This window comes from Durio zibethinus, chromosome 6, assembly GCF_047325235.1.
Source record: "Durio zibethinus cultivar Kanyao isolate XHJ-2024 chromosome 6, ASM4732523v1, whole genome shotgun sequence".
NCBI classification, from domain to species: Eukaryota; Viridiplantae; Streptophyta; class Magnoliopsida; order Malvales; family Malvaceae; genus Durio; species Durio zibethinus.
This window is the reverse complement of record NC_143167.1, coordinates 8,106,687-8,132,535: the sequence shown is the minus strand read 5'-3', so window position 1 is coordinate 8,132,535 and position 25,849 is coordinate 8,106,687. Positions and strand designations below refer to the sequence as shown.

At 29.2% G+C, this 25,849-nt stretch overlaps 1 protein-coding gene across 1 annotated transcript; it reads left to right on the top strand.

Moving 5' to 3' along the window:
- Positions 1-2,082: 2,082 nt before the first annotated feature.
- Positions 2,083-5,438, top strand: LOC111284970 (calcium-dependent protein kinase 34-like). Its single transcript, XM_022874131.2, has 8 exons — positions 2,083-2,895; positions 3,076-3,219; positions 3,346-3,498; positions 3,668-3,783; positions 3,956-4,123; positions 4,250-4,377; positions 4,498-4,597; positions 4,863-5,438. The coding sequence occupies exons 1-8, from the start codon at positions 2,190-2,192 to the stop codon at positions 4,953-4,955; spliced, it is 1,608 nt and encodes a 535-aa protein (XP_022729866.2). The 5' UTR covers positions 2,083-2,189; the 3' UTR covers positions 4,956-5,438.
- The last annotated feature ends 20,411 nt before the right edge of the window (positions 5,439-25,849 follow it).

The following is a 25,849-nucleotide window of genomic DNA, read 5'->3' as shown; positions in this document are numbered from 1 at the left end:
ATAATCACAATATTTCAGAATTAAACAATCTTGCTAAAGAATCAATCTTGCAAGAGAAAATTGGAGAAGTTTCACCAAATTAAAGATTAACAAACACCCATGAAATTAGTGTGTAAAAAACTAAAAATTCGATCTTCACTGTTCAGACTGAAGAATAATGAGTTGTGAATACATTGATAAAATTTTAGTTCAATCAGACTAAAGATTGCATCAATCAAATCACTTGATCGAAACTGTACAAACCTTTTTTTTTTTTTTCTCTATTTTGCCGCCACACTTCTTCTCTCTTTTCTAATCATATAATGTTATGATATAAGGATTTAAAACTCTATAATCAAGTATAAAAGGACTAAAAAATTTTTGGTAAATGGACTTTGGTTTTAAGCCATCTCACTGTAGGAAACCAAACACTATTTGCTGGTTCTTTCTTGGACAAATTTATATTTTGTTTGTTGCTCAAGGATTTAGAAAAGTGTTTAATCTTATACCCTTCAGTTCCTACGTACCATGATTCTATCAGGCGTATTATATTTTCTTCACAAAATTTCCCTTTATACTTGGAGTGGATTTGCATATTGGAGCTGTAATAATAGTGGGTCAATCACTCAATCTGCTTTCCTTTGACAAAGTAGGTAAAGGTTCATATGCAGATCTGAAATGGAATTACTCCATATTTTTGGCTTTGCACTCCTTGTATTTTAAGCACGAGTTACAATTCCATTTTTTGCTATTTTCTTCCTCAAAACAACTTGATCGTGCTTAATTATGTGTTATTCCATTGTTTGGGATTAAGTTTTACATAAAACTTATTACAAGTATTTAGTTTGATTATATATATATGATAGGGTATTCCTTTCTTATTCTAAAATTTTTGATAAAATATAAATGTTGACAATTATACAAAGTGTTGCTTTTTCATAGATAGACACATTTTCAAGTAAAAAAAATAAATAACACATTTTGTTACTGCAAGTTTTAGATTCCAGGTGTCGTTTTTTTTTTTTTTTTAATTTTTTATATATTTTATTACAAAAGCTTTTTGAAACCGACGAGGCTCATAGTTTTTTCCTATGAGCCCACTCTTTCTTTTAACTTTTAATTATCTATATTTATATTTAATTATAAAATATAAAACATAATACAATTTTAAAAATTTTTATTATTTTATATGATATAAATATATGAATTATTAAATTTGCCAATAATAATAACCCATGATACCTTTCTAGTACTTGTTAAATTTATACCTAAATTTTGATATATTTGACGTCCAAAGAATATATATATAAATTTGTATTTACAGTGGGAAATTTTCAACTTTATCTTTTTTTGAAATAAAAATCAATTATTAAGTTTGTCCAAAAATTCATATTTATTTCGCGTAAAAGAACATAAATATAAAAATTATTGTATTATAATATATATCACATATTAGATAAAAAAATATATTTTTATTAAATTTATATATAATTTTTATTAAAAGTTTAAATTTAATAATTATCGTAATTTTTTAAAATATATTTTCAGGTCCTTGGATGTTCGATCTGTCCCTAGAAACGTATACATGATTGTTTTGAGAAGACGAGAAAAATATAGCTAGCAGAGTTCCTGGCGGATGCCAATGCAAGCCAGTTCAACTGAAAATGGGTTATCCCGCAATAGATATGATCCTGTTGGGACTGTATAAATGGCTTCATGCATTCACGAAAAGCTCAAATATATTTCCCAGTAAATTTGACATTCCAAATGGAAAACCCATACCTTAATTCATGAAATGACAGAACGGGAAATCTTGTTGTTTTCCAATTACTGAAAACTTTGCGATTTTCATTTTTCAGCCGTTGATGGAAGTCCCCATCAGACAGGGAAACAGTTTTTAAATTTAAGGCCGAGAAACCCTCTGGACCTTTGTCTCATAAACATTTGCATTTCCAACAGTTTGAAACATCCAATGACTGTTTCAACACAATTTAGACAGGCTTAATCCTAAAATCCCTCACAATCAATCCCCTCCAATTTCTACACCAAAATCCAAGCTGGTGTATACTATTCTTTCAACAAAATTTTCTCACTCTATACATTGTCTCTTTCTCTTTGAAACAAGGCTTTCTTCAGCCCAAGCAGAATTTCGAAATTCTCCATCTGCTTAAGGCCATCATCTCTCTCTCTGTATCTCCCTCAATTCCACAATGGGGAATTGTTGCTCTCGTGGCAACCCCGACGGTGCCACTGACACCAATGAGAAGGGAGACACCACCCCTGATAATGGTAACAACCCTAGCAGTTCTTCCCTGCAGGATAGTTCCACCAAAACTCCACCAATGCATGCACAAACTTCACCCTCTACAGGAGCCTCGACCTCCAAACCTTCCAAGCCTAACCCAATTGGAACAGTCTTAGGCCGCCCTATGGAAGATATTAAATCCACCTACAACATTGGAAAAGAACTGGGTAGGGGGCAGTTTGGGGTTACACATTTGTGTACTCATAAGGCAACAGGGGAACAATTCGCGTGCAAGACAATAGCTAAGAGGAAACTTGCTAACAAGGAGGATATTGAGGATGTTAGAAGGGAGGTACAGATCATGCACCATTTGACAGGTCAGCCTAACATTGTGGAACTCAAGGGAGCTTACGAGGATAAGCATTCGGTTCATTTGGTGATGGAGCTATGTGCTGGAGGAGAGCTGTTTGATAGGATCATTGCCAAGGGCCATTACACCGAGCGTGCAGCCGCTTCTTTGCTAAGGACAATTGTTCAGATTGTGCACACATGCCATTCTATGGGGGTTATCCATAGGGATCTCAAGCCTGAGAATTTTCTATTGTTGAACAAGGAAGAAAATTCCCCCCTCAAGGCCACGGATTTTGGCCTATCAGTCTTTTACAAGCCAGGTTGAGATAAATTTTAGTCATATTTGTTTCTTCTTTTTTGATCTCCTTAATATATAATTTCCTCAGTTTGAATATTTCTGTGTCTGAACATATTCCTTAAGATTTTTTCCTATTTCCTTCCATCTCTTGTGACACATCTAATGACAACTAACAGTACTCATTTTGCCGTATTTCAAACAGGTGAAGTATTTAAAGACATTGTTGGTAGTGCATATTATATTGCACCTGAAGTCTTGAAGAGGAGATATGGACCGGAAGCCGATATTTGGAGTATTGGAGTTATGTTGTATATTCTTCTATCTGGTGTTCCTCCCTTCTGGGCAGGTGTGTAATTATATTGTCATTCTCATTTCCCTCCTTTTTCTTTTTTACTAATTCAACCTTCAACCTTTTTATGAAATATAAGTAAATGTAATCTCGGATTGAAGCCATGATAACTTTTCCTCATAGAATCGGAACATGGGATATTCAATTCAATTTTACGCGGCCACATTGATTTCACGACTGATCCATGGCCTTCGATTTCACATCAAGCAAAGGATCTTGTCAGGAAGATGCTAAATTCGGATCCCAAGCAGAGGTTAACAGCAGTCCAGGTTCTAAGTAAGTATGCCTCAAGGCTCAATGTTTTGTACGTAATAAATTCAGTACGTGATGTTATCTGGACATAAATCCATGCTATTTTCTTGGAAAAAAAGCAAGAAGAAAGAATATCTCCGGGCTATCTCTGGGCATTGTGCATGATTCTGATAGAGTGTGTGGCCATCAACAGGTCATCCATGGATCAAAGAGGATGGTGAAGCACCTGATACACCTCTGGACAACGCAGTGCTATCCAGGCTCAAACAGTTCAAAGCAATGAACAAGTTCAAGAAAGTTGCTTTGCGGGTAATGAATATTCCATACTAAACATCTCATTGATTATACTTCCCGAAAACATTCATTACAAGTTAATGAACGTCTAATGCTTCATTAGCAATACGAGAACTGTATCAGGATACTTGCGAGATAACTCCAAGAAATTTGTTTCTAATCAAAATTTCCTGAAATTCTTGTGTAGGTCATTGCGGGCTGTTTATCAGAGGAAGAAATCATGGGTTTGAAGGAGATGTTCAGGGGCATGGATACCGACAACAGCGGGACAATAACACTAGAAGAATTGAAACAAGGTCTTGCTAAGCAAGGAACAAAACTCTCTGAATATGAAGTTAAACAACTAATGGAGGCTGTAAGTCTTTTCCAAAGACCAATTTCATCTTTTTTTCTTTTCAATAAGATGAATATATGGTGTTTTCTGACTTCTTTTTGTATTTTGTGTATATATATATATATATGTATGTATACATTTTAAAAGGCTGATGCGGACGGAAATGGAACCATAGATTACGATGAGTTCATCACGGCCACAATGCATATGAACCGAATGGACAGAGAAGACCATCTCTACCATGCCTTCCAACATTTTGATAAAGATAATAGCGGGTAATGATAGTAATAAAATTAAGCAATTGTAGCTTATTTCACTATGTTCTGCAATTTTTTCTCTTTTTGTTTGTTTTTTTCTTCTTTTATTTGTGCATAACAGTATATGTCTACTTTCAGGTACATCACGACTGAAGAACTAGAGCAAGCTCTCCGTGAATATGGCATGCATGATGGAAGAGACATAAAGGAAATCCTTTCTGAAGTTGACTCTGACAACGTAAGCAAAATATATATCCATTCCATTTTCAAAGTAGAAACAATTAAAGCAAATTCATTACCAATCAATGGAGAAAGGGATTAAACACTTCCTTTGAAACTATTCTAAAGGCTTATATCAAGAGATTTCAGTTACCCTTTCTTTCCCCTCATTTCAAGCTAAATTTCATGGTGAATGCAAACATGCATGCTTGACACTATATGTATTGTTTAAACAGGTTTTGCATTACTTAAAAATGTTTGACACATTTTTGCAATTTTTGCAGGATGGAAGAATCAACTACGATGAATTTGTGGCAATGATGAGAAAAGGAAACCCTGAAGCAAATCCGAAAAAGCGGCGCGATGTATTCGTTTGATTTTTGTGTTGGTTGAACTTTGAAGGAGGGTAAAAGTGAGAAGAAAATCATTTTGAATATTTCTTTGATAGGCTAATGGATGAAGGAGGTGATGTGAAAATATGCATGCATGAAAAAAATTAGTACATATTCTTGTGATCAAGGGTAATGCATATTAATTTGTACATTACCTCTACAAAATCAAGAGAACCTTGGGAGAGGATATAGTTTTGATTGAGGAGATGGCTAAAGAAACAAAAAAGAATGTTTGATGGGAATTTGAGAATTGTGAAATCTGATGGGTGCTTGCTTTTGGTTACTTGTCTTCCCTCTCCATTTTATGAACATTGTAACTGTCTCGACAAAAAAGAGTCATTGCTTACTAATAGTTAGGAGATTGAGTTTAATTCAAGTCCTTTTTTGGGAGTATGCATTAAAGTTTCTTATTGGCTTACTAACCGAAAACTTGATTCTTTTACGTGCAACTTCTTAAATATCTGGTTTGAGAAACTTTCAGACTTTCAAACTCTCGCATTGTATTAGTGCGTATAAGATATACATGCATTTATTATTGAGCCAATCAAATGCTCACATGCTAAAGAATATTTTTTTTTTAAAAGAATAAAGGATGACAAAGAAAAATTCGAACTTAATTCTTTGAGTAAAGGATATATGCATTTTTATTCAGCGATCCAATACTCGCATGCTAAATAACAATTTTTGCAAAAAAAAAAAAAAAAAGAAAAGAAAAAGAGATGCATGGAAGTAGTGAAACACTCTATAGTCAATAGTCAAATCTGTAATGAATTTTCCTTCATGTCTAAATCTTTGATAGCACGAGTAATCTTAGCATGTAAACAAATGCAATGCGAGTTAATTATATATATATATATGTATATATGTATGTATATTACCCTTTTCCATACTAATGATGCAAGTATGCAACCATTAAAGCACAAAATTTTCCATAATTTTTTAAGTCATCCCTATAAATTTTCTAAAAGTAATTGACCTTTAATCAAGTAATTATATATTTGGACTGAAATAAGAGGGAAAATTGGTAGTTTCCCTGAATGGGTTACCAAAGGAGAGACTATGAAAATTATTACCAGAAAAAACTCTCCTGTAACTCAGTTTTTATTTTGCTCAAAACTTGAATAAATTGGAGAGAAATGGCTTTACCTCTCCTTCAAAGTTTCTACTTCCCAATTACTTTATTCAATGAATGGGTGAAAACTGATCAAATACTTTCATTCAATTGAAAGTTTACAAAAAAAAAAAGCTTAATTTTCTTGGTATTCCAGTACTCTTTTTATTTTTATTTTTATATTGAAAGTTGTTTGGATTGAACTCTGGCAATATGTATTGTTCATATATGTCAAAAAGGCTCTTAAAGCTGTTCATATATATAAAAAAGAACTAATCAAGAGTCTAAATAGCGATTGACAATAGACTTTGAAAATGTATTGAAATGCATTAAACTTCTACAAACATCAGAAAAACTCAACGTTTATTACTATTAATCTTAAAAAAAGGAATGAAAATTAAAAAAAAAAAAGCATGTAAAAGACACAGCTGGTTTTAAAGCTTGAGTCTCAAGTCAAGTCCATCTTCTTGCTCTTCTATATCCTACAAAATCTCCTCTTCAATCGTGTCCCTGAATCTCTACAGTACTATTAGATCCCAAAAGGAGATTTGAAGTACTCTTGTATTCAAAACTTGTGAAAGCAGCATCAACAACTCGATGATTTATTATTGGTATTTGTCCTGTAATCACCATAACACGTTTACGCAGAAATAGAACTCGGTTTCGCTGTGTGCCAATGCCAAATCTACGAGCCATAGACATCCAGGCGTGAAGCAACTGATGGAGTTTATGGATTATGGGGTTACTACGGCAACAGACAAGGTGTCTGTTTCTGTTCAAAGAACCGTCAAAAAGGGGATGTGAAAGCATAAGCTGAGATAAAGTGTTTGGGCGATGTTTGTGAAATTAAAAAAAAAAAGATTTATTAAAAATTTTAATAAAAAAATTTAAATCAATAAATTAATAAAATTCAATGTGAAAATCAATGATATGTACAAAAATTATTAAAAATATTGTTTATAATTTAAATTTGATATATATATGCCCTTAGAAACAACAGCTTAGGAGAAGGAAAATATACATGTAGAAGTGGGAAATTAAAAGGGTTTGCTTGTACAAAGAACTGAAAATCTTTTGCATAAGGAAATAAATAATTTGTAGTTGAAAATAAATATTGAGAAGCCAAATATGGAGAAATTTTTTTAAAGGTTGTGTATTCATTTGTGAGATTTTTAAATATTCTAATTTATTCATTAGTCAAATGTCAGTATTTTTTTTATTGATATTTGATAATGTATGAAATAATGAAACTTATACATAGACGATATTAAAGGTTGTTTATTTATTTTAAAGATTTTTTAAATATTTTAATTTATTCATTAATAAAGTGTTAATATATATTTTTTTATTAATAGTGTATGAAACTTATAAATAGATAATGCATCATTCTAAATATAGGGAGCATTATTGCATTACAATGAATCAATCACAATTCAAAATTGAATAGGATCCGAAACTAACCCACATTTGTAAGTGGTGATCAACTCCTATATAATGTTTTATTGTGATTGAACAATTTTAATATTATAATAAAAAAATTATAGGTAAAAATACTTCATCAAATGTAAACTTTATATAGTTTGCTATGTTTAGAAGTTTAAAAATACCAACAAGTGATTGGTTCAATCAATTAAAGTCGTTCTCTTTCGATGAAGAGGTTTTGAGTTCGAGTTTTGTCGGTAATTATTTATTTGAATTATTTCAAATGCACGATTTGTAATTACCTGTCTTATGCTATAATTGATTGAAAAATTGAGAGTTAAAAAGTCTCTCGACTATGAAATTAAAAAATTTTTCTTTCCTTAATTTTTGGACAGTCATACATTGAAAAATAATTCTTTTGACTATGAACTAGGCAAATTAGTCAGTAATCTATTTTCATCCCCAAAAGACGGCTGACTTTAGTTGTTGAAATGAATTGCATATGCGATCTTGAATCAATTGTGTAATTTCTTGTTGTTTGGTAGCTAAAATAGAAATTTTGAAAAAATTTAAAATGACCATTTAAGTAGTCATTACCATTATTAAATTGATGGAAAAATTTTATATTTTAAATTATTTAATTAAATATTTAATAAGCTTTATTAATTTGTTTCAATATATATGCATATTATAGAGTAAATTTCACTATTCGTCACAATAAACTTTGACCAAAATCCTATTTGAGTCATTATATATTTTTTAGAAAGAGCCACTACATATTAGTTTGCACTAATATGGTCGTTCAACTTTATTAATTATATCAAACCTAGTCGTCCTAGTAGATTTCATTTAAAGATTTAATAGAAAAATAATGTGGCCACCAGATAAGTAATTACATAGTGCCATGTCAATGGCACATCAGTTGGCATATCCAAAATCCAATTCCTTTTTTTTTTTTTGTTGAAAATTTTGCTTTGATTTTCAACTTAATTATTGTTAATTATTTTTGTTTTCTTTATTTTAGGGTTTTATTTTTATTTTTTATAGTAATTTTTTGATGAAAAATCATATATTTGGATGGAATTGATTTGAGTTTTTGGGTGTGGTTGGTTTTGATTGGTGTGTGGTGGCAATAGGTTTAAAACAAGACAAAAAAAAATTATATATATATTTTTAATTTTTGCTATGTTTTACCTTTAATTTGGCTGGAATTAGATTTGTAGTAAATTTTTTCTTTCTATTTTTGTGTTTCAAAAATGCTGATTTGTTATTCAAGAAAAATTATGTGACAATCAGATATTTTTTATTAATTTTTTTTAAATGAAATCTATTAGAACGACTAGATTTAATAAAGTTAACAAGGTTTATTGACCTTACTGACATAAATTAAATTTTAATAATTTAAATGAGATTTTAATCAAAGTTCGGTGAGTAATGGAGAAATTTACTATCATATTACAACTTGTATAATATTTCTTGTAATTTACCTCAATTAGAACTTACTCTTATAAACACCTTTTCTTATCCATAGATGTGTGCTTTTGGTAAATAAGTATTAAACCTCTTCTTACTCTCATACACACTTTATAAGGGAATAAATTTGACGAGGGGGAAAAGTTTATTTATTTCAAGAAATAAAAATTGAAAAAAAAAAAAAAGGGACCATAAGTTGCAGTGCAAGTCTTAGTTTCAGCCGGTATGGTAAAAACTTAGTGGAATTCAAACCTACTTTTGGCATTTACCATTCTTGCATCAATGCAACATTTAAGTAGAGGAAAGAAAACTAATGGATTTTTATTTCTACATTTCACCATTTACTAATAATTAATGAAAGCAACTTTTATTATTAATAGATCTGTCTGAAGATTAAAACGATTCTTCCAAATCCAAAGTTTATCTCATATTTGAGAAAGGTTTAAGTAAAAACATTAAGTTCGAAAAATAAACTTGGGCAAAGAAATAAGGCCGGTTTAAAAAAGATATTAGACCTTTACTTCAATGTTCAAAGTTCGAGTTCAGTAAAATTCGATCTTTTTTTAATTAGATAATATATAGTATTTTTATGTTTATTTATATCATGTAATTTATATCATATAAAAAGTTAGTTTTGGATAAACATAAAACATATATGTTATTAATATCATACTTAAACTTGATCTAAATTTGATCCAATTCAATGGATAAATTTTATTTTTTGAAGTTTTTAACTTACCCTTAAATTTTTTATCCTATTATTTAAATGATTAAAGAGGATGTCATATCATATATAGTATTATATTAAAACATATATAAAAACTTGATAAGATTTACTTACTATAATAATGATTTTTCATATGGAGACTCGATTACTAGACGTAAATGTCAAGGAGTCACCATTAATATTTTTTGTTGTGGTGCGATTGGCCACCGATTCTATTCTTTTATCTATGAATTTGAAGTTAGATTTGGGAGTACGATTATGTGAGGAAAATGTTATAGCATCTCCACAATGTCCATCTGAAGACGGTACCAATTAATTTTATATGATTCTAAATTGGTCTCGTTCGAATAGTTTTTTACTTATTACCTTATCATTTTTATTTTTATAATTTTATTATTTGAATATTAAAAATTTCCTAAATTATTTCAAACACTTTTAGTATAACTTAAGAAAAATTTTCACCTCAAGAGTATTCAAAGAAATCACTTATTTCGTTGAAGAGACTCTATCGTCGAATTTGTTTTAATATTTTTAAAAATAAATCCTAATTTTCTTATACCAACACTTTTGGTATGATTTTAAAAGTTTGGAGAATAATCACCACTTGTGATTACTTTTTAATTTTATTATCAATGAAAATTTTAATTTACTTAAGAATGTTTATTTGTTGTTTATTTTGTTATTGAGATAAAAATTTTAGTAGTTAAACTCTCAAAATATTTTCAACACTTCTGGACTATTTTAAGAAAAATATATTGCCTAAGAAATTTTGATAAAGTTACCATTCATAACTTTTGTTTTTGTAAAATTTTATTTATTTTGGTAATTTAAATATTTTATATTTTATTAATTTTTTATTGAAAAGATTTTCAAATAATCTTACCAACACTTTTGGTAAAATTTTGAAAAAAAACTTTTTCAAGAATCACTACTTGTGATTTTATTACTATTGTTATTGTTATTATATATATATATATATTTATTTTTATATTTGAAAATTTTTTAATATTTCTAATATTTTTAGAATACTTTAGAAAATTATTTTACGTAAATTTTCTATAAAATCACCACTAGTGACTTTATTTTTTATTAATAATGTTTTTTTATGTTAAAAAAATTGAAATATTTCAAACATTTTTAGAATATTTTAGAACATCTCATTGTGTAAATATTTTTAATAAAATCACCACTTGTGATTTTATTTTATTTTTTGTTAATAACCTTTTTTATGTTTAAAAAAAATTCTGAAATATTTCTAACACTTTTAGAATATTTTAGAAGATTTCTTTGTGTATATATTTTTACTAAATCACCACTAGTGATTTTATTTTTTATTTTATCATCATTTATTTATTTTTCATTGTTTAATTTATTATCTTTCACTAAAATTTTAATTATAACTATTTCATTTTATTAGTTTAAAAGTATTTAAGAGTAAGTTTAGATTTTGAATTTTCCTAAATTTATTTTTTAGCAATTATTTTAAATTAATTTCAATAAAAATATTTTATTCCTTTTACCATTTATTTTATTTTTTTATCAAAGTTTATAAAACTAAAATAAAAATAACAAAAAAGTAAAAAATTAAATAATAGAAATACATATAAAAATTGAGCAAAAAATGAAAAATAAAAAAAATATGATAAAAATACCTAAAATGCCCTTAGTCAACATTGGTCAAAAGGTTATTCAATGGCTTGGTCAACCCAGTCCAATGATTCTTTCATGGTTCAATGGTCCAGCATTGGTTCAGATGAACTGGTAAACAAAAGAGTGGGTCACATGTTGAAGTGTAGACTCCGGGTTAGGTCACGAGTTACGCGGAGATCTTGGCCCCTAGTTTTACAAAATATAACTCCAAACAACATAAATTTTGCATGGAATATTGAACCAAAATGATTTTTTTTCTTGATTTTTTTGGTTTTTCGCTTGCTTTGTGCTTCTAGGGGTGTTGGTTTTTGTTCTAAGGACTATGATTCTTTTTTGTTTGTTTTTGTTTTTTTTTTTTGAATTTTAGGTTTTTTGACAAAAAGTTTTTTTTTTTTTTTATGTCTGGCTAAACTTTCTTTTTTCTTTCGATATGATTTCTTTCATTTTTGTAGGGTGTTTCTTAAATGGCTTTTTTTTTTTAAAATTTTTTTGTGACTCTATTTATAGAGCTAAATGAGTACAAAATCTCAAAAAATCTGAGATTTTGTTAAACTTTGGTCGCTTAGATTTGGCAAGCTATCAGAGTGGTTGCCAACGGTTGTCAGGGTGATTGACAGTGTGGTTGCCAGCGACTGATCAAAAAAGGTACCAAAAAAGAAAAAATAGAAGAAAAAAAAAACAAAATGGGTATTTATAGTTACCCTTTTTGCCTATTTTTAAGAATTAAGAATAAAGTAAAGACAAACAAATAACTATTTTGGTTAAAAAGATGAAACATTGAATATAAAGTTTTTTTTTTTATTTGAAAAGCACATCTAAGTAGGGACGCGATGAATTTTTTGAAAATTTAAAAAGTTCCTTTAAGTAAAGGCTAGAAAACTTTAAAAATCTTCATCTTGGAAAAGCTTTTTTAAGCAGAGGTTCAACAATTTTAAAAAAAATTTAAAAAGGCTCATCTAAGTAGAAGCACAATAACTTTAAAAAGCTTATCTAAAAAAAAAAACTCCATAACTTTCGACAATTTAAAATATTTTATCAAAAAGACTAATGAATTTTGATAATAAAAGTTCATCTAAGTAAAGGTTTAACAACTTTAAAAAATTTAAAAGAGCTCCTCTAAGTAGAGACTCAATAACTTTAAAAATTTTCATTTTGAAAAAGCTCCTCTAAGTAGAGATTTAACAACTTTTAAAAAAATTTAAAAGAGCTCATCTAAGCAAAAGCTCAACAATTTTAAAAAACTCCTATAAGAAAAAGCTCCATAACTTTTGATAATTTAAAATATTCTATTCAAAGGACTTATGAATTTTGATAATGAAAGCACTTCTAAGCATAGGCTCAACAACTTTAAAAAATTTAAAATTACTCCTCTAAATAGAAGCTCAATAATTTTAAAAAGCTCTTTTAAGAAGAGGTTCTACAACTTTTGAAAATTTTAAATATTCTATTCGAAGGATTTATGAATCTTAAGAATGAAAGCTCATCTATGTAGAGGTTCAACAATTTTAAAAAGCACTTTTAAAAAGAGGCTTAACAACTTTTAAAAATTTAAAATATTCTTGAAGCTAAAATCTCATATTTGAAAAAGAAATTTTCTCTCTTTTAAGGATTGAAGTCTTATATTGGATCATTATCCTTTTACATAAGCTAAAAATCTATTTTCCATTAGGGAATGAAAAATCTTTACAACTTGTAATCTTAACCTTTCATGAATACAATGTACCAAATGCACTAAATGTAATGCATGTAATGCAATCAAATTATTCACTTCCAATTATGGTAAAAGGATTTTAGAACCTCTCACTTTTTTTGCTTTGGTCACCAAAATTCTCAACAATTGCCATAGACCAATTATCCTTAATATCTTATCATTGCATCTTTTATAAATAATATCTTTTTCCTTTTTTGCAATATCAATGTCATGTCATGCTTTTCTTGTCATTTCTACCTGCTTTTATTAATTTTTAAAAAGTAATGCTAGGATCTTCTATGTTATTGGTTAGTTTTTTCTCATTTTAACTTCAAGACAAATAAAATGCATCACACATTTCTCTTATTTATTTGTAAGATAGACAAAGATAGCAAATGAGATATATATTGTTTTTATTTTTTAAAGAAAAGGAAATACATTTCATTAAACAGATGACAAAAGCATAAAGTGCTTGGGTGGGAACAAAATCACTCAAAGAATGATTACAAGATAATCACGAACAAGTTATTCTCGGATTCTTTTTTTGAAACTCAACTAGATGACATTTTAATCCTTCAGAGCTCATCAAACCATGTTTGCCCCTATGTTGTGAGGTCATCTCATGATATTGCCTTTCATTTATATCTAAGTTGCTTTTTTAGGTTTTCAACTTAGATATTTTCCCATTTTTTCTTTTTTTTTTAAAGCAAAATATTTTTTCACAGTATCTGAATTTATCAAATTAGGCAAATCATTTTTATCCTTTTTTGCCAAAATCAATGCTTCATTAAAAAAAGCTTTTTTCACAACATATGGATCTTTTCAAATTGGTGCCATTTTCCTTAATTGTTATGTTGATTTAGAAGGATCCTTTTTAGCACTAAATCACCTTCTTAGAAGTGACGAGGATGAATTTTCTTATCATAAGCTTTTATCATCCTTTTTTGATATAGTTGACAATGGCAAAGTGCTGTATGTTTTTTTTTAGCACTAAATCACCTTCTTAGAAGTGACGATGATGAATTTTCTTATCATAAGCTCTCATAATCTATTTTTGATATAGTTGACAATGGAAAAATACTGTATGTTTATTTTTTTTCAATAAAGTTTAACTACTCATAGCGATTCTAGACTCATTAAGCCTTTTCTAATCTAACTTTCATTAGGACTCTTAATAAAAGGGAATCTCAAATTCAACTGATAGCACAACTTTCATTTTATAGACTAACGAAAATGAAATGGCTTCAGTAAAAGTTCAGACTGATGTTATATAAGCATGCAAGGCAAAAGGCAACTGCTTATGCCAATCTTTATAAGTATCAGTTATCTTTTCTAAGATCCTTTTGATATTTTTATTTGCAACTTCTACTACCCTATTCATCTTTGAATGATATGGTACCAGATTATGATGATGGATCTTGAACTGAGTGTATACTTCTTTCATTATTTTACTATTTAAGTTTTTGGCATTGTTGAAAATAATTCTTTTTAAAAGCCCATATCTATATATTATTTTTTTTTTACAAACTTGCATACCACCGATCGGGTCACACTATCATTTTGTGAAATAATCAATTATCACAAAGATGAATTTATACCCATTTAAAGCTTTCGGGGTGATAAGACTAATGACATCCATGTCCTACATAGAGAATAGCTATAGAGGTGCCAAAACATGCAAAGTTGATGGAGAAGCATGAATCTTATCAGCATAAATCTGATACTTATGACATTTTTTGGCATAATCAATACAGTCACCTTTTCATTATCAACTAATAATAGCCAGCCCTCATAATTTGTCTAGCCATCATGTGACCATTTGCTTATGCTTCACAAATCTCATCATGTACTTCAAGAATCCTCTTTACCTCAGTTGCATTCACACATCTTATAAGCACCTGATTTCGGCTTCTTTTGTAAAAGATATCCTTATCAAGGAAAAAACTCATAGCCAAACTTTTGATAACCCATTTATCATTTTCTGTTGCATGCTTTAAATATTATTGATTTTTTATGTATTGTAAAATATCATAGTATCATGGTTTTTCATCAACTTTTTCTTCAATTTTTAAGCAATATGCTGGTATATTTTTTACCTCTAACTTGATAGGTTGGTCTCAGTATTCACATTTATTTTGATTATTGCAGCCAAAATAGCTAATACGTTAGCAATCTAGTTTTCTTCTCTAAGCAGATGCTTAGATTAAATTGCTTCAAATTGTTTGACTAGTTTAGAGATATACTATTGGTATAGAATTAACTTTAAATCTTTCATTTCCCACTCTCCCTGTAATTAATATATGACTAGAGCTGAATCTTCAAATAAATCCAACACTTTAATTTTCTTTTCAATTGTTGCTTGCAAACCCATAACACAAGCCTCGTATTCAGCCATATTATTTATGCAATTAAAATTTAATCTAGCTCTGATGAAAAAGTAATGTCCATCAAGAGATATTAAAATTGCCATGATACCATGGCCTAGGGCATTTGTAGCTCAATCAAAATACATTTTCAAGGCTTTTCAATAGATTCTTTTTCCTCAATTTGAGAAATAGCCATTACATCTTTATTGAGAAAATCCAACTTTATTGGTTTGTAATTATTAGCTATACGATCGGTAAGGAACTCAACTATTGCACTTCCTTTAATTACCTTTTGAGTTATATAGACACTATCATATCTAAAAGCATAACTTACCATCTCGCTATCTTTTCTATCAATGAAGGCTTATCAAAAATATATTTAATGGGATTCAACTTTGCTATAAGTCAAGTAGTGTGATAAAGCATGTATTGTCTGAGCCTTCAAGCTGTCCAAGCTGGCACATAACATATTTTCTCTAATGGTAAATACTTGGACTCATAATCAGTTACTTTTTACTCAATTAATAAATTACTTGATCTTTTTTGTTGGTTTTATCTCTTTGCCTCAACACACATCTCATTGAATTTTTATGTATTGTTAAGTACCAACTTAGGTGGATTTGATAAATACTCTTTGACTTTATCAAATGCTTTTCGATATTCATCATTTCATCTCTTGGATCATGTTTTTTAAAAAGCTTGAAAATGAGATTACATTTGTAAGTGAGTTAAGAGATAAAATGAGCAATATAGTTCAATCTTGCTAAAAAATCTCGTACTTCTTTTAAAGTATGAGGAAGGGACAACTTTTGAATGGCACGTATCTTATCTGGATCCATTTTGATTTGTCTTTCATTGACCATGAAGCCTAATAGTTTTCTTGATTTAGCACTAAATGTATATTTGGCAGGGTTCAACTTTAGCTAAAATTTTCTTAACCTATCAATAACTTTTTAGGTTGATTACATGATCTTTTTCTTCACGAGACTTTGTGATAATATCATCCACATATACTTTTATTTTTTTATGTATTATATCATGAAAAAAAGTTAGCATTGCTCTTTGATAAGTAGTATCAGTATTTTTTAATCCAAAAAGTATAACTTTGTAGTAGAATGAGTCCCATATGGTTACAAATGTTATATTCTCCATATTGTCTCAAGCCACTTTGATTTGTTTGTAACTTGATAAGACATCTATAAAGGAAAATGTTAAATGTTGAATAGTGTTATCCACTAAAGTATCGATATGGGGTAGAGAAGAATTTTCGTTAGGACTTACCTTGTACAAATCTTGATAATCGACACACATTCTCACTTTTTTTTCTTTTTTGGAACTGGTACCATGTTGGCTACCCATTCAGGATATTTCATCACTTTTAAACATCCAGCATCAAATTACTTTTTTATTTTTTCCTTAATTTTTAATACCATTTCTGGTTTCATACTTCTTAATCTATTGTGCCAGCTTACATTCTAATTTCAAAGGTAGTTTGTGCTCTACAATATTAGTGCTAAGTCCTAATGTTTTTTGATAAGGCTATGCGAACACATCCACATATTCCTAGATTAATTTTTCTAACCTTTTTGTGTCAGTTGGTAGAAATGATGTACCAACCTTAACTTCTCTTCCGTTGGATTATCTCTCAAATTCACTAATACGATAATCTCTTGATGGGGCTCAATTGGCTTGTCTTAATGTTTTATCAGTTTCAACAAATCAGGAGGCATAGTGTAATCATCTGAGTCTCCTTCATTATCAAGTTCATCAACATGAATTGAGTTTTTAAAATCAAATTCAAGATTGTTGTCATGATTATCCTCATATTCATTATTTGGGAACCTAAAAATGGGTGAGATCAAGAGAATTTTGGCACACAACAGTGGAATGGCAAGAAAATGATAAAGAAAGAATGAATGAAAATAAAAATAATAAAAGAAATACAGATGTATCTTTAAAGTCTTTTATTAAAATGACAAACTTGAAACATAACATAAAAGATCTCTTAATACTCATGGAATAAGTAACTACGGATTTAAAGTTTCACAACATATTACTTTTCAAAAGTTGACAAGATAACATATGGCTTTATGACTTTTTAAGTATTCAACTCAAAATCCAAAGAACATGGGTGCCCGAACAAATCTTCAATTTGGCTTTTCTTTTCTTTTTCACCCACCATCTGAATGGCCAATTCATAAAAAAAACTTTCAAAAATTTTACATTTGGGGCTTTGGGTGAATTTGGATAGATACATCATCTTGTTAAAAAAAATCATAGAGGTAAGGAATAACTATCGATTTTGACTTCGGTTCACATCTTTTAAGATTAGCCACTATTTTTTCTTTCTTTCATTCATCATTTTTATTTTATCCATTCTTGTTGGCTTATATCCAAGTTGAATCTATCTTTTTTGTCATATATTGCTGATAGCTCCATGATTCTTTATAGGTTCTTCTCTAATCCAGTTTTAGGTTGCCATCATATTCCAATAAGCCACTTGACAACCATTTGAATGGCAGCAGACAAGTGTAGTGAATACAATTTAGTCCTTTCAGCCACATAGGTAGCATTGACAATATCAAAAGATCTATAAGAGCATTTCAAAACTTTGTCCATAGCTTCCACATAAAGGGTATTCATAAGCTGGGTTATCAACAATGAATTTAACTTTTTGCTGTAGTGAAGATAAAATAGCACCAGCCGTATAAATCTATGCCTACCCAACAAGTAGCTGTATAAGGGTGAGATATTCATAACTTGAAATTTCACATTAAAAGTGTAAAAACCAATATACAATGGCATTTTTATGTCTCCAAGCACTTTTTGTTGGCTTTCATCGAAAGCCTTAACAACCATGTGATTGGGTTTCATGTAAGATACATCAACAGGTAGTCTTGCTAATGTAGTCATAGGCATGACATTAATTGAAGAGCCATTGTCAATTAAAACCTTTTTCACTATATGACTCTTGCACTTAATAGTAATGTGAAGAGCTTTAGTACTTTCTCATCCCTCTAAAAGGACTCTTTTCATCATTAAAAGAAATATAGTTTGAAACCACCAAATTACTGACAAGCAATTCCACATACTTATCAGATACATTATAAGACACATATGCTTGATTCAATATTTTTAGTAAAGCATTGCAATAGGATTAGTAACTTAGTAAAAGTGACAATAGTGAAATTCTAGTTGGTATCTTATTCAATTATTCTACCGTGCTATATTTACTATGCTTTATCAGCTTTAAAAATTCACAAGCTTTATTTTTAGAGATCGACTTTCGGTGTTCTTTATCATGGACTATTAGAGGGTTATTCTGACTTTTTTCTTTTTTTTTTCTTTAACCTTAGCTTTTTTTAAAGCTTTTTTAAATATTTTTAAAGTGTAATATCACCCACTTCGAGTTACACCTCATATTTCTATTATATTTGTAGTATCTGGGTTGACTATAATATCACAATCATACTTTTATGGTACTGTTTTATCACTTTAATATAGAAAATGGCTAGGGACTTTGATAGTCAACATTGGTCGAGAGATAAGCCTTTTTGACATTGAGGTTGGCTTTTCATAATAATATATGGTCACAGATCTACACACGAATTTTGTTGGCACATTAAGGGTAGCCACTTCAGCTTTTATCAAATTTTCTCGCTCTTTACAAAACTTAATTTGACCAATGTCCATCAATTTTTGTACCTTCTGATGTAATAGATCATAGTTCTCGATATAGTGCCCTAAAACACCCTTATGATAGTCATAACTCTCAACTGATTTAATCATCTCTTGGTAATTATAAGGCTCTATTGGTTTCAGCATATCGGCCTTAACTAAAGTTTAAAAAACTTTAACCATCAAAATTTTAACTTTGTCTATCTTTCTTTTAACATAACACTCTTGGCCGTTTATTAAAGCATTTATTATTGACACAGTATGATTTGACAGAGAGTTTTCATTAACATTTGGAGCTCTTCGTTAGCTAGTATCAAAGTTTAATACTCCTTTCTTTATTAACTTTTGAATCTTACACTTTTAAGCAATGTAGTTCTCTATAGAATGGCTTGCACTTCTATAATGATAATCATAATGTGCATTTGGATCATACTATTTAGGATACAGAGGTTTCAATGGTTCTCAAAGAATAGGTACTAGTAAATGATTCTTCACAAGTTAAGGGAATTGGTCAGTGTATATCATGGGGATAAGGTCAAAAGAGGCTTTTTTTTAGTATTTTTTAAAGCTCTTTGACTACTACCTTGGTTGGGTCTCTATTATGGTTTAGTCGGTGTAGTAGGATGATTGTACATATATGTGAGTGTTTGAAAAAATGGCTGAAAAGAGGATAGATAAGCTGATTGTTAGATTGGCTGATACGAATGAAGGATAGATGTCATATTGTTTATGTGAGGGTAATGGGTTTGCTACATTGGTGCAAGGTATAAAGTAAATCCTCTAATATGTTTCCCTATATAATTCATTGCTTACTTTTCACTTTTTCTCTTTTTGGGTGCTCTACTTTTCTTTTGCCACTTTTTTCTCCTACATCAAGTTTACCATTTTTTATGGTATTCTCGATAATCTCGCCTGAGATCACCATGTTTGTAAAATTTTTGATTGCATTTCTGATCAATGTCTCATAATATGGTGCTTTTAGGGTATTGACAAATAAAATAGTTGTTTCTTTCTCAGTGAGAGAAGGCTATACTTGCACAGGCACATCTATTCATCTTTATGCATATTTTTTAAAGCACTCAGTTGCTTTTTTTTCATACTCTATAGAGACAAATGATCTATAACTAGATCCATAACTTGCCTATATTGAGTAAAGAATACCTTCATGAGTTCTTTTTAAGAGTGGATACGAATCTTGTTTAATTAATCATACCATTTAGCTACAGAACATAAAGCTATATTAGAATATGTGCATCAGTAGCTTTTCATCACAAGTTTGCATAGCCATTTTTTGATAATACATGATCATATGAGTTACCAAACGTTTGGTCTTATCATACTTTTCAAACTCAGAGACTTTAAATTTAGGTGGAATGACCAGTCTGGAACCAAACAAAGCTCAATCACGTCTATAAAGCCATAAAAATCCATATATTCTATAGCTCTAAGTTTTTCTTTTAGTGATTTCATCTTTTGCTTAGAACTTAAGTCATTTTCTATCTTAAGTGCTTTCATTCCTAGCTTTTCTATCTCTATAGGATTATCCAAATCTGGCATCTGAATCGGATCTAAAGATTTCATTCTTGAGGTAGGAACAACTTGCCTCTAAAATTGTGTAAGTTCAACTATTATAGGCATGTTAGGATAAACATATAAGTACTTTCAAATAAATGGTGTTGCTTATGGTTGTGAAAGGCTTGGGCTTGATGTAAAGTAAAACCTGGTTGATATAGGGGATCTTATCATCTTGTTATTGGTGACCTTCTTGAGCAACTTCTTTTCTAACCACTTTATTTTTTTTGATTATTTTTTTCATCATTTTCATCATCATATTAAGTTGTTTTTTCTATCTTATCTTCTATTTTTTTTTATCTTATCCATTCGATTGACCTGTTCTTATTCCAAGATTCTTATTTAAGCCCTGGTGTTGTATGAATGGTGAGTAGGCTAAATCAAAATTTTTGGTGGGTGAGCTATTCTTGATCCCTTATTACCACAATTGTTGTGAATTAGGATATTATATTTTAATGTTTTATTCAAACAAGTGCATGAATGAATGCATGAATAAAAAATGGACAAAAACAAACATGATACATTAAGGAGAATTTACCACACATCAATTAATAAAAAATGATTTTTATTACTTATCAAAGTTACATCCATAAAAGCTTAAAGTTTATTGCCTATCGAATAAACTTCTTTATCTGTTGATATTAATCTTGTGCCTTATTAAGGAAGTTTAACAAATTTAGGCTATGTGTCCTAATTGGTTGTACTCATATCTTCAATTATTTGACCCTATCTTCCATTTCTACAACCTTATGTGAAGCCATATTGATTTATTCAAACAAGTTGCTTCAAGTGTTCTTGTTTTGCCATGTATGCATTTTTCCATTATTTTCTTCTTTCAAGGTATTCTTGGCATTCCTCTTCCAGAATGAAAACCTAAGTTTTGACCTTATTGATAGCCTTTTCAAGTATCAAATTATACCTTTGAATTTTTAAAAATGCATATTTTTTTCTTGAAATTTTGCTTGCAGTTGTTTATTCTCTTTTAACAGTCAATCCAGTTCAGGAGTAGTAGATGAATGTGTCTTGTTTAAATCAATAAACAAATTCTTTCATCCATCTCTATCTTGATAGATCTATTAAATTTTTCTTTCTTACCGTTGCTTACTTTTCTTCTTTTCTTTTTTGAACCTTTTATTTTTGTGTTCCAATTCTTCCTTTTCTTTATGTAATTTTTGCTTTGTAATTTCTACTTCTAGCAATAAATCTTGAGGCTTTGGAGAAACTAGACTAGATGGGCTGCTTGAACTATCTTTATCTGGAATCACAACATCTTTAGCCCACCAAATATACCACATAGAATATTTTGGGTTGACTTGTTGGTGTGCCTACCTCGATCCATTCTCTTTGCTTGTTTCCATGCTTAGACAATTTCATTTGCCATCTTTATGGAATATGGTTCACCGTATGCAAAGCCTAACTAATTAAGTTTATATGTCATTGGAACAAACTATTCATATCCAAACCCTTTCTTTTTTGTTGATAAAAATTCAAAGATCTTATGGTTTTTGCCAAAATAACTAGAGCTGAATTGACATTGTTCTCAATTAGCTCTAAGAAATCCATCATTGCTACATCTATATGTCCAAATCCTTTTGGGAACATGACCATTCTATACAAAGCTTAAGCCAATAGAGTTGTGCACCACTTGTCATTTATAGTTTTAACGAGGTAACAATGTAAGAAATCTTAAGGAATATATACATTCTCGCATTTTCCTTTAGCATGTTTGTCAATCTTTTCACACTAATTTTTATCATCATAGCAAGCTTTTTACAGTAGCCTATGCCTTTGTTTCATAGATAAACTTTGTCGGGACATGAAAGGTGTAGGCAAAGCAATATGGAATACTCCTCAATTGTGGGCATCATATCCACCTCATTGAACACAAAACATCTATATGAAGGATCCCAGAACCATATCATGGTTCTAATAAACTATTCATCCACCTTTACTAAAAGAAGTAATACTAAATCTCTATTTTTTTCTTAAAAATTTTCTCGCATAGTGCTATTCCATTACTTCTAAATCAAAGTCAAACTAGAAAGGTCATTTTACTTCAAATTAAGATTAATTTTCTTATGAATAGTGGACACATAATCTACTGGTAAACAGTCTCTTTCTTTACTTTATTTTCCTCTAACTTGATTTTCAAGGTATCATGTTGGACTGATGTGGATTGAGATTGCTTTAGGCTTTGCATGGATGTAACTGAGATTCATTTTGCTAAAATTGGTATGTGGCAAACAACTTTCTGAATGAAAATGTGATGGTGCATGAGACAAATAATAAGAAATTTAAACAATTATAGCCTGTTCCTTCATGTGTCCTTATGTGTTTAGGATAATTTTAAATAATGGATAGTAATGGCTCTATCTTAAGGTAGGCTTCCTAAGTTATTTATATGCTGGGTTAGGATAACAAGCTAAATGTTCCCAAATTGTTCCTCACTGTTGTCCACACTAGACTAGTAAGGCATTTTGCTATTTACCTAAGACAGGCTACAAATAGAAAAAATTCAATTTGAGTGGGAGTATTTTGCTAGCCACTGCGGAGGTTAATACCTCACATGAGCATAGGTACTCTACCCCTTCTTAAAATGGATGAAGCTTGGTTCTAGAGCTAATGTTATGATATACATGTGTAGTGTGTGATGGAACAAATTTGTAAACACCTTTCAAACAAATAAATAAAGAAATAAAAGAGAAATTAGTCAAATGAATCAATAAAATGAACGAATAAAGAAAACAAGACAATTTGACCAAGATATCGGATCATATTAAAATTAATTTTTGGTTCAACTATTTAAGTCCCTAGTGGAGTTACTAAGCTATCATAATGATTTTTTGTTCAAAGACTTAATCGCTAGACATAAAGGTCAAGAAGTTGCCACCAATATTTTTTTTAAAGTGCGATTGGCCACCAATCTTATTTTTTTATCTATGAATTTTAGGTTAGGTTCGAGAGTACAGTTTATGTGTAGGAAAGGTTATAGCACCCTCACAACACCCGTCTGACAATGGTACCAATTAATCTTATATGATCCTAAGTTGGTCATGTTTAAATAGTATTTTACTTATTACCTTATCATTTTTATTTTTATATTTTTATTATTTGAATATTAAAAATTTCCTAAGTTATTTTCGATGCTTTTGGTATAATTTAAGAAATTTTCTCCTCTCGAAAGTATTTAAAGAAATAACTTATTTCATTAAAGAGACTCTATTGTCGGATTTATTTTAATATTTTTTTAAGTAAATCCTAAATTTCTTATTCCTACACTTTTGTTATAATTTTAAAAGTTTGGAGGATAATTACCACGTGTGATTACCTTTAATTTTATTTGTTGTTTATTTTATTATTGAGATAAAAATTTTAGTGGTTAAACTCTTAAAATATTTTCAACACTTTTGGACTATTTTAAGAAAAATATCTTAAAATATTACTCATGACTTTTTAAAAAAATATATTTATTTTATAATTTAAATATTTTATATTTTATTAATTTTTTTATTGAAAATATTTTCAAATAATCTTACCAACACTTTTGGTAAAATTTTGAAAAAACACTATATTAAGAATCACCACTTGTGATTTTATTACAATTGTTATTGTCTTTTTTAATATATATTTATTTTTATGTTTGAAAAATTCTAAATATTTCCAATACTTTTGGAATACTTTAGAAATTTTCTTTACATAAATTTTCAATAAAATCACTACTTGTGGCTTTATTTTTTTATTAATAATATTTTTGTGTGTTAAAAAAATTTAAAATATTTCTAACATTTTTAGAATATTTTAGAAAATCTCATTGTATAAATATTTTAATAAAATCACTTCTTGTGATTTTTTTTTGTTAGTAACTTTTTTTATGTTTGAAAAAAAATCTAAAATATTTTTAACGCTTTTAGAATATTTTAGAAAATTATTTGTGTAATTATTTTTACTAAAATCACCACTTGTAATTTTATTTTTTATTTTATCATCTTTTATTTATTTTTCATTAGTTTATTTATTTTCTTTATTCGATTGCATTAAAATTTTAATTATCATTATTTCATTTCATTATTTTAAAAGTATTTAAGAGGAAGTTAAGATTTTGAATTTTCCTAAATTTATTTTTTAGCAATTATTTTAAATTAATTTCAATAAAAATATTTTATTCTTTCTACCATTTATTTTATTTTTCTATCAAAAGTTTATTCAAAATATAGCAGCTCAGCTTGGATGGTTGAATCTCTACGTGGCTCGACTAAAAAAGAATCGGGTCAGAAATGGGTCACGTAGGTTCTGGGTGCAAATGTAGTAGACGTAAGGATCTCAAATAAGTAAGGCTTTCCCAAACGCTATCATTTAGGGGAAGTATAAAAGGCACAAACTTTTTACCTTTTGCTTCAGAATTCCTTTGAACCTTATCTCTCTAAAACAACTTCTCCCTTGCCTCTCTTTCTACTATATTCATATATACCTAGAAACAATTGAATGAAACCTAGTAAACAACAAATACTTTCTAAAAACCAACCAAATCCTTTGATGCCAGCATCAAAATCTTTAACTTCTTACTAGAAATTTTAACCTTTTCATCGAAAAATTTTAAATTTTTCTAGAAAACCTAGAAAAACTTCTAAACACTTGGATGAACTCCAATACCAATCAAACTCATCCTAAAAAAACACTAAACCAAAGCCACAAATTCTAAAAAATAAAAGAAGGCCAAAAAAATTCCATATGATTCATCTCCACCTCTCTTTAATTTCCCTTTCCCCTACTGCCTGTGAACTTGAGTTTCATTTATAGGGTTCTTTTAACAAAATTTTAGGGATTTAATAGATTTAATCCATGCTTGAATTTTTAGATTCTATTATAGGTTGATTATGGTCAACTATTGATATTGTTTCCCATTTTATACATCAAATATCCTAAAAGCCTTTTTTGCCCAATTCACATATGAGATTCCAAAAATTTTGATTTAATTTTCTTTCTTTTTTTAATTCTTTAATCTTTATGAATCAACACACAAATGAAATATAATAATAATAATTATAATAATAATAAAAAAATTTTGTTGGGCTAAAGCCTATACCTAATTAACAATTATTGGGCTCAAAGTCCAAACAAAATAAAAAACTTTAAAAAGCCCAAACATGAATATCTCCAGGGCCTAACGGTTTCGAAGAGATCAAGATTGAG

Bases quoted from the DNA above. Each gene is read 5' to 3' on its own strand.
- LOC111284970 (XM_022874131.2), top strand. From the start codon at position 2,190: ATGGGGAATTGTTGCTCTCGTGGCAACCCCGACGGTGCCACTGACACC. The intron at 4,124-4,249 runs GTAAGTCTTTTC...ACATTTTAAAAG, and splicing joins TTAAACAACTAATGGAGGCT to GCTGATGCGGACGGAAATGG. The intron at 4,598-4,862 runs GTAAGCAAAATA...CAATTTTTGCAG, and splicing joins CTGAAGTTGACTCTGACAAC to GATGGAAGAATCAACTACGA.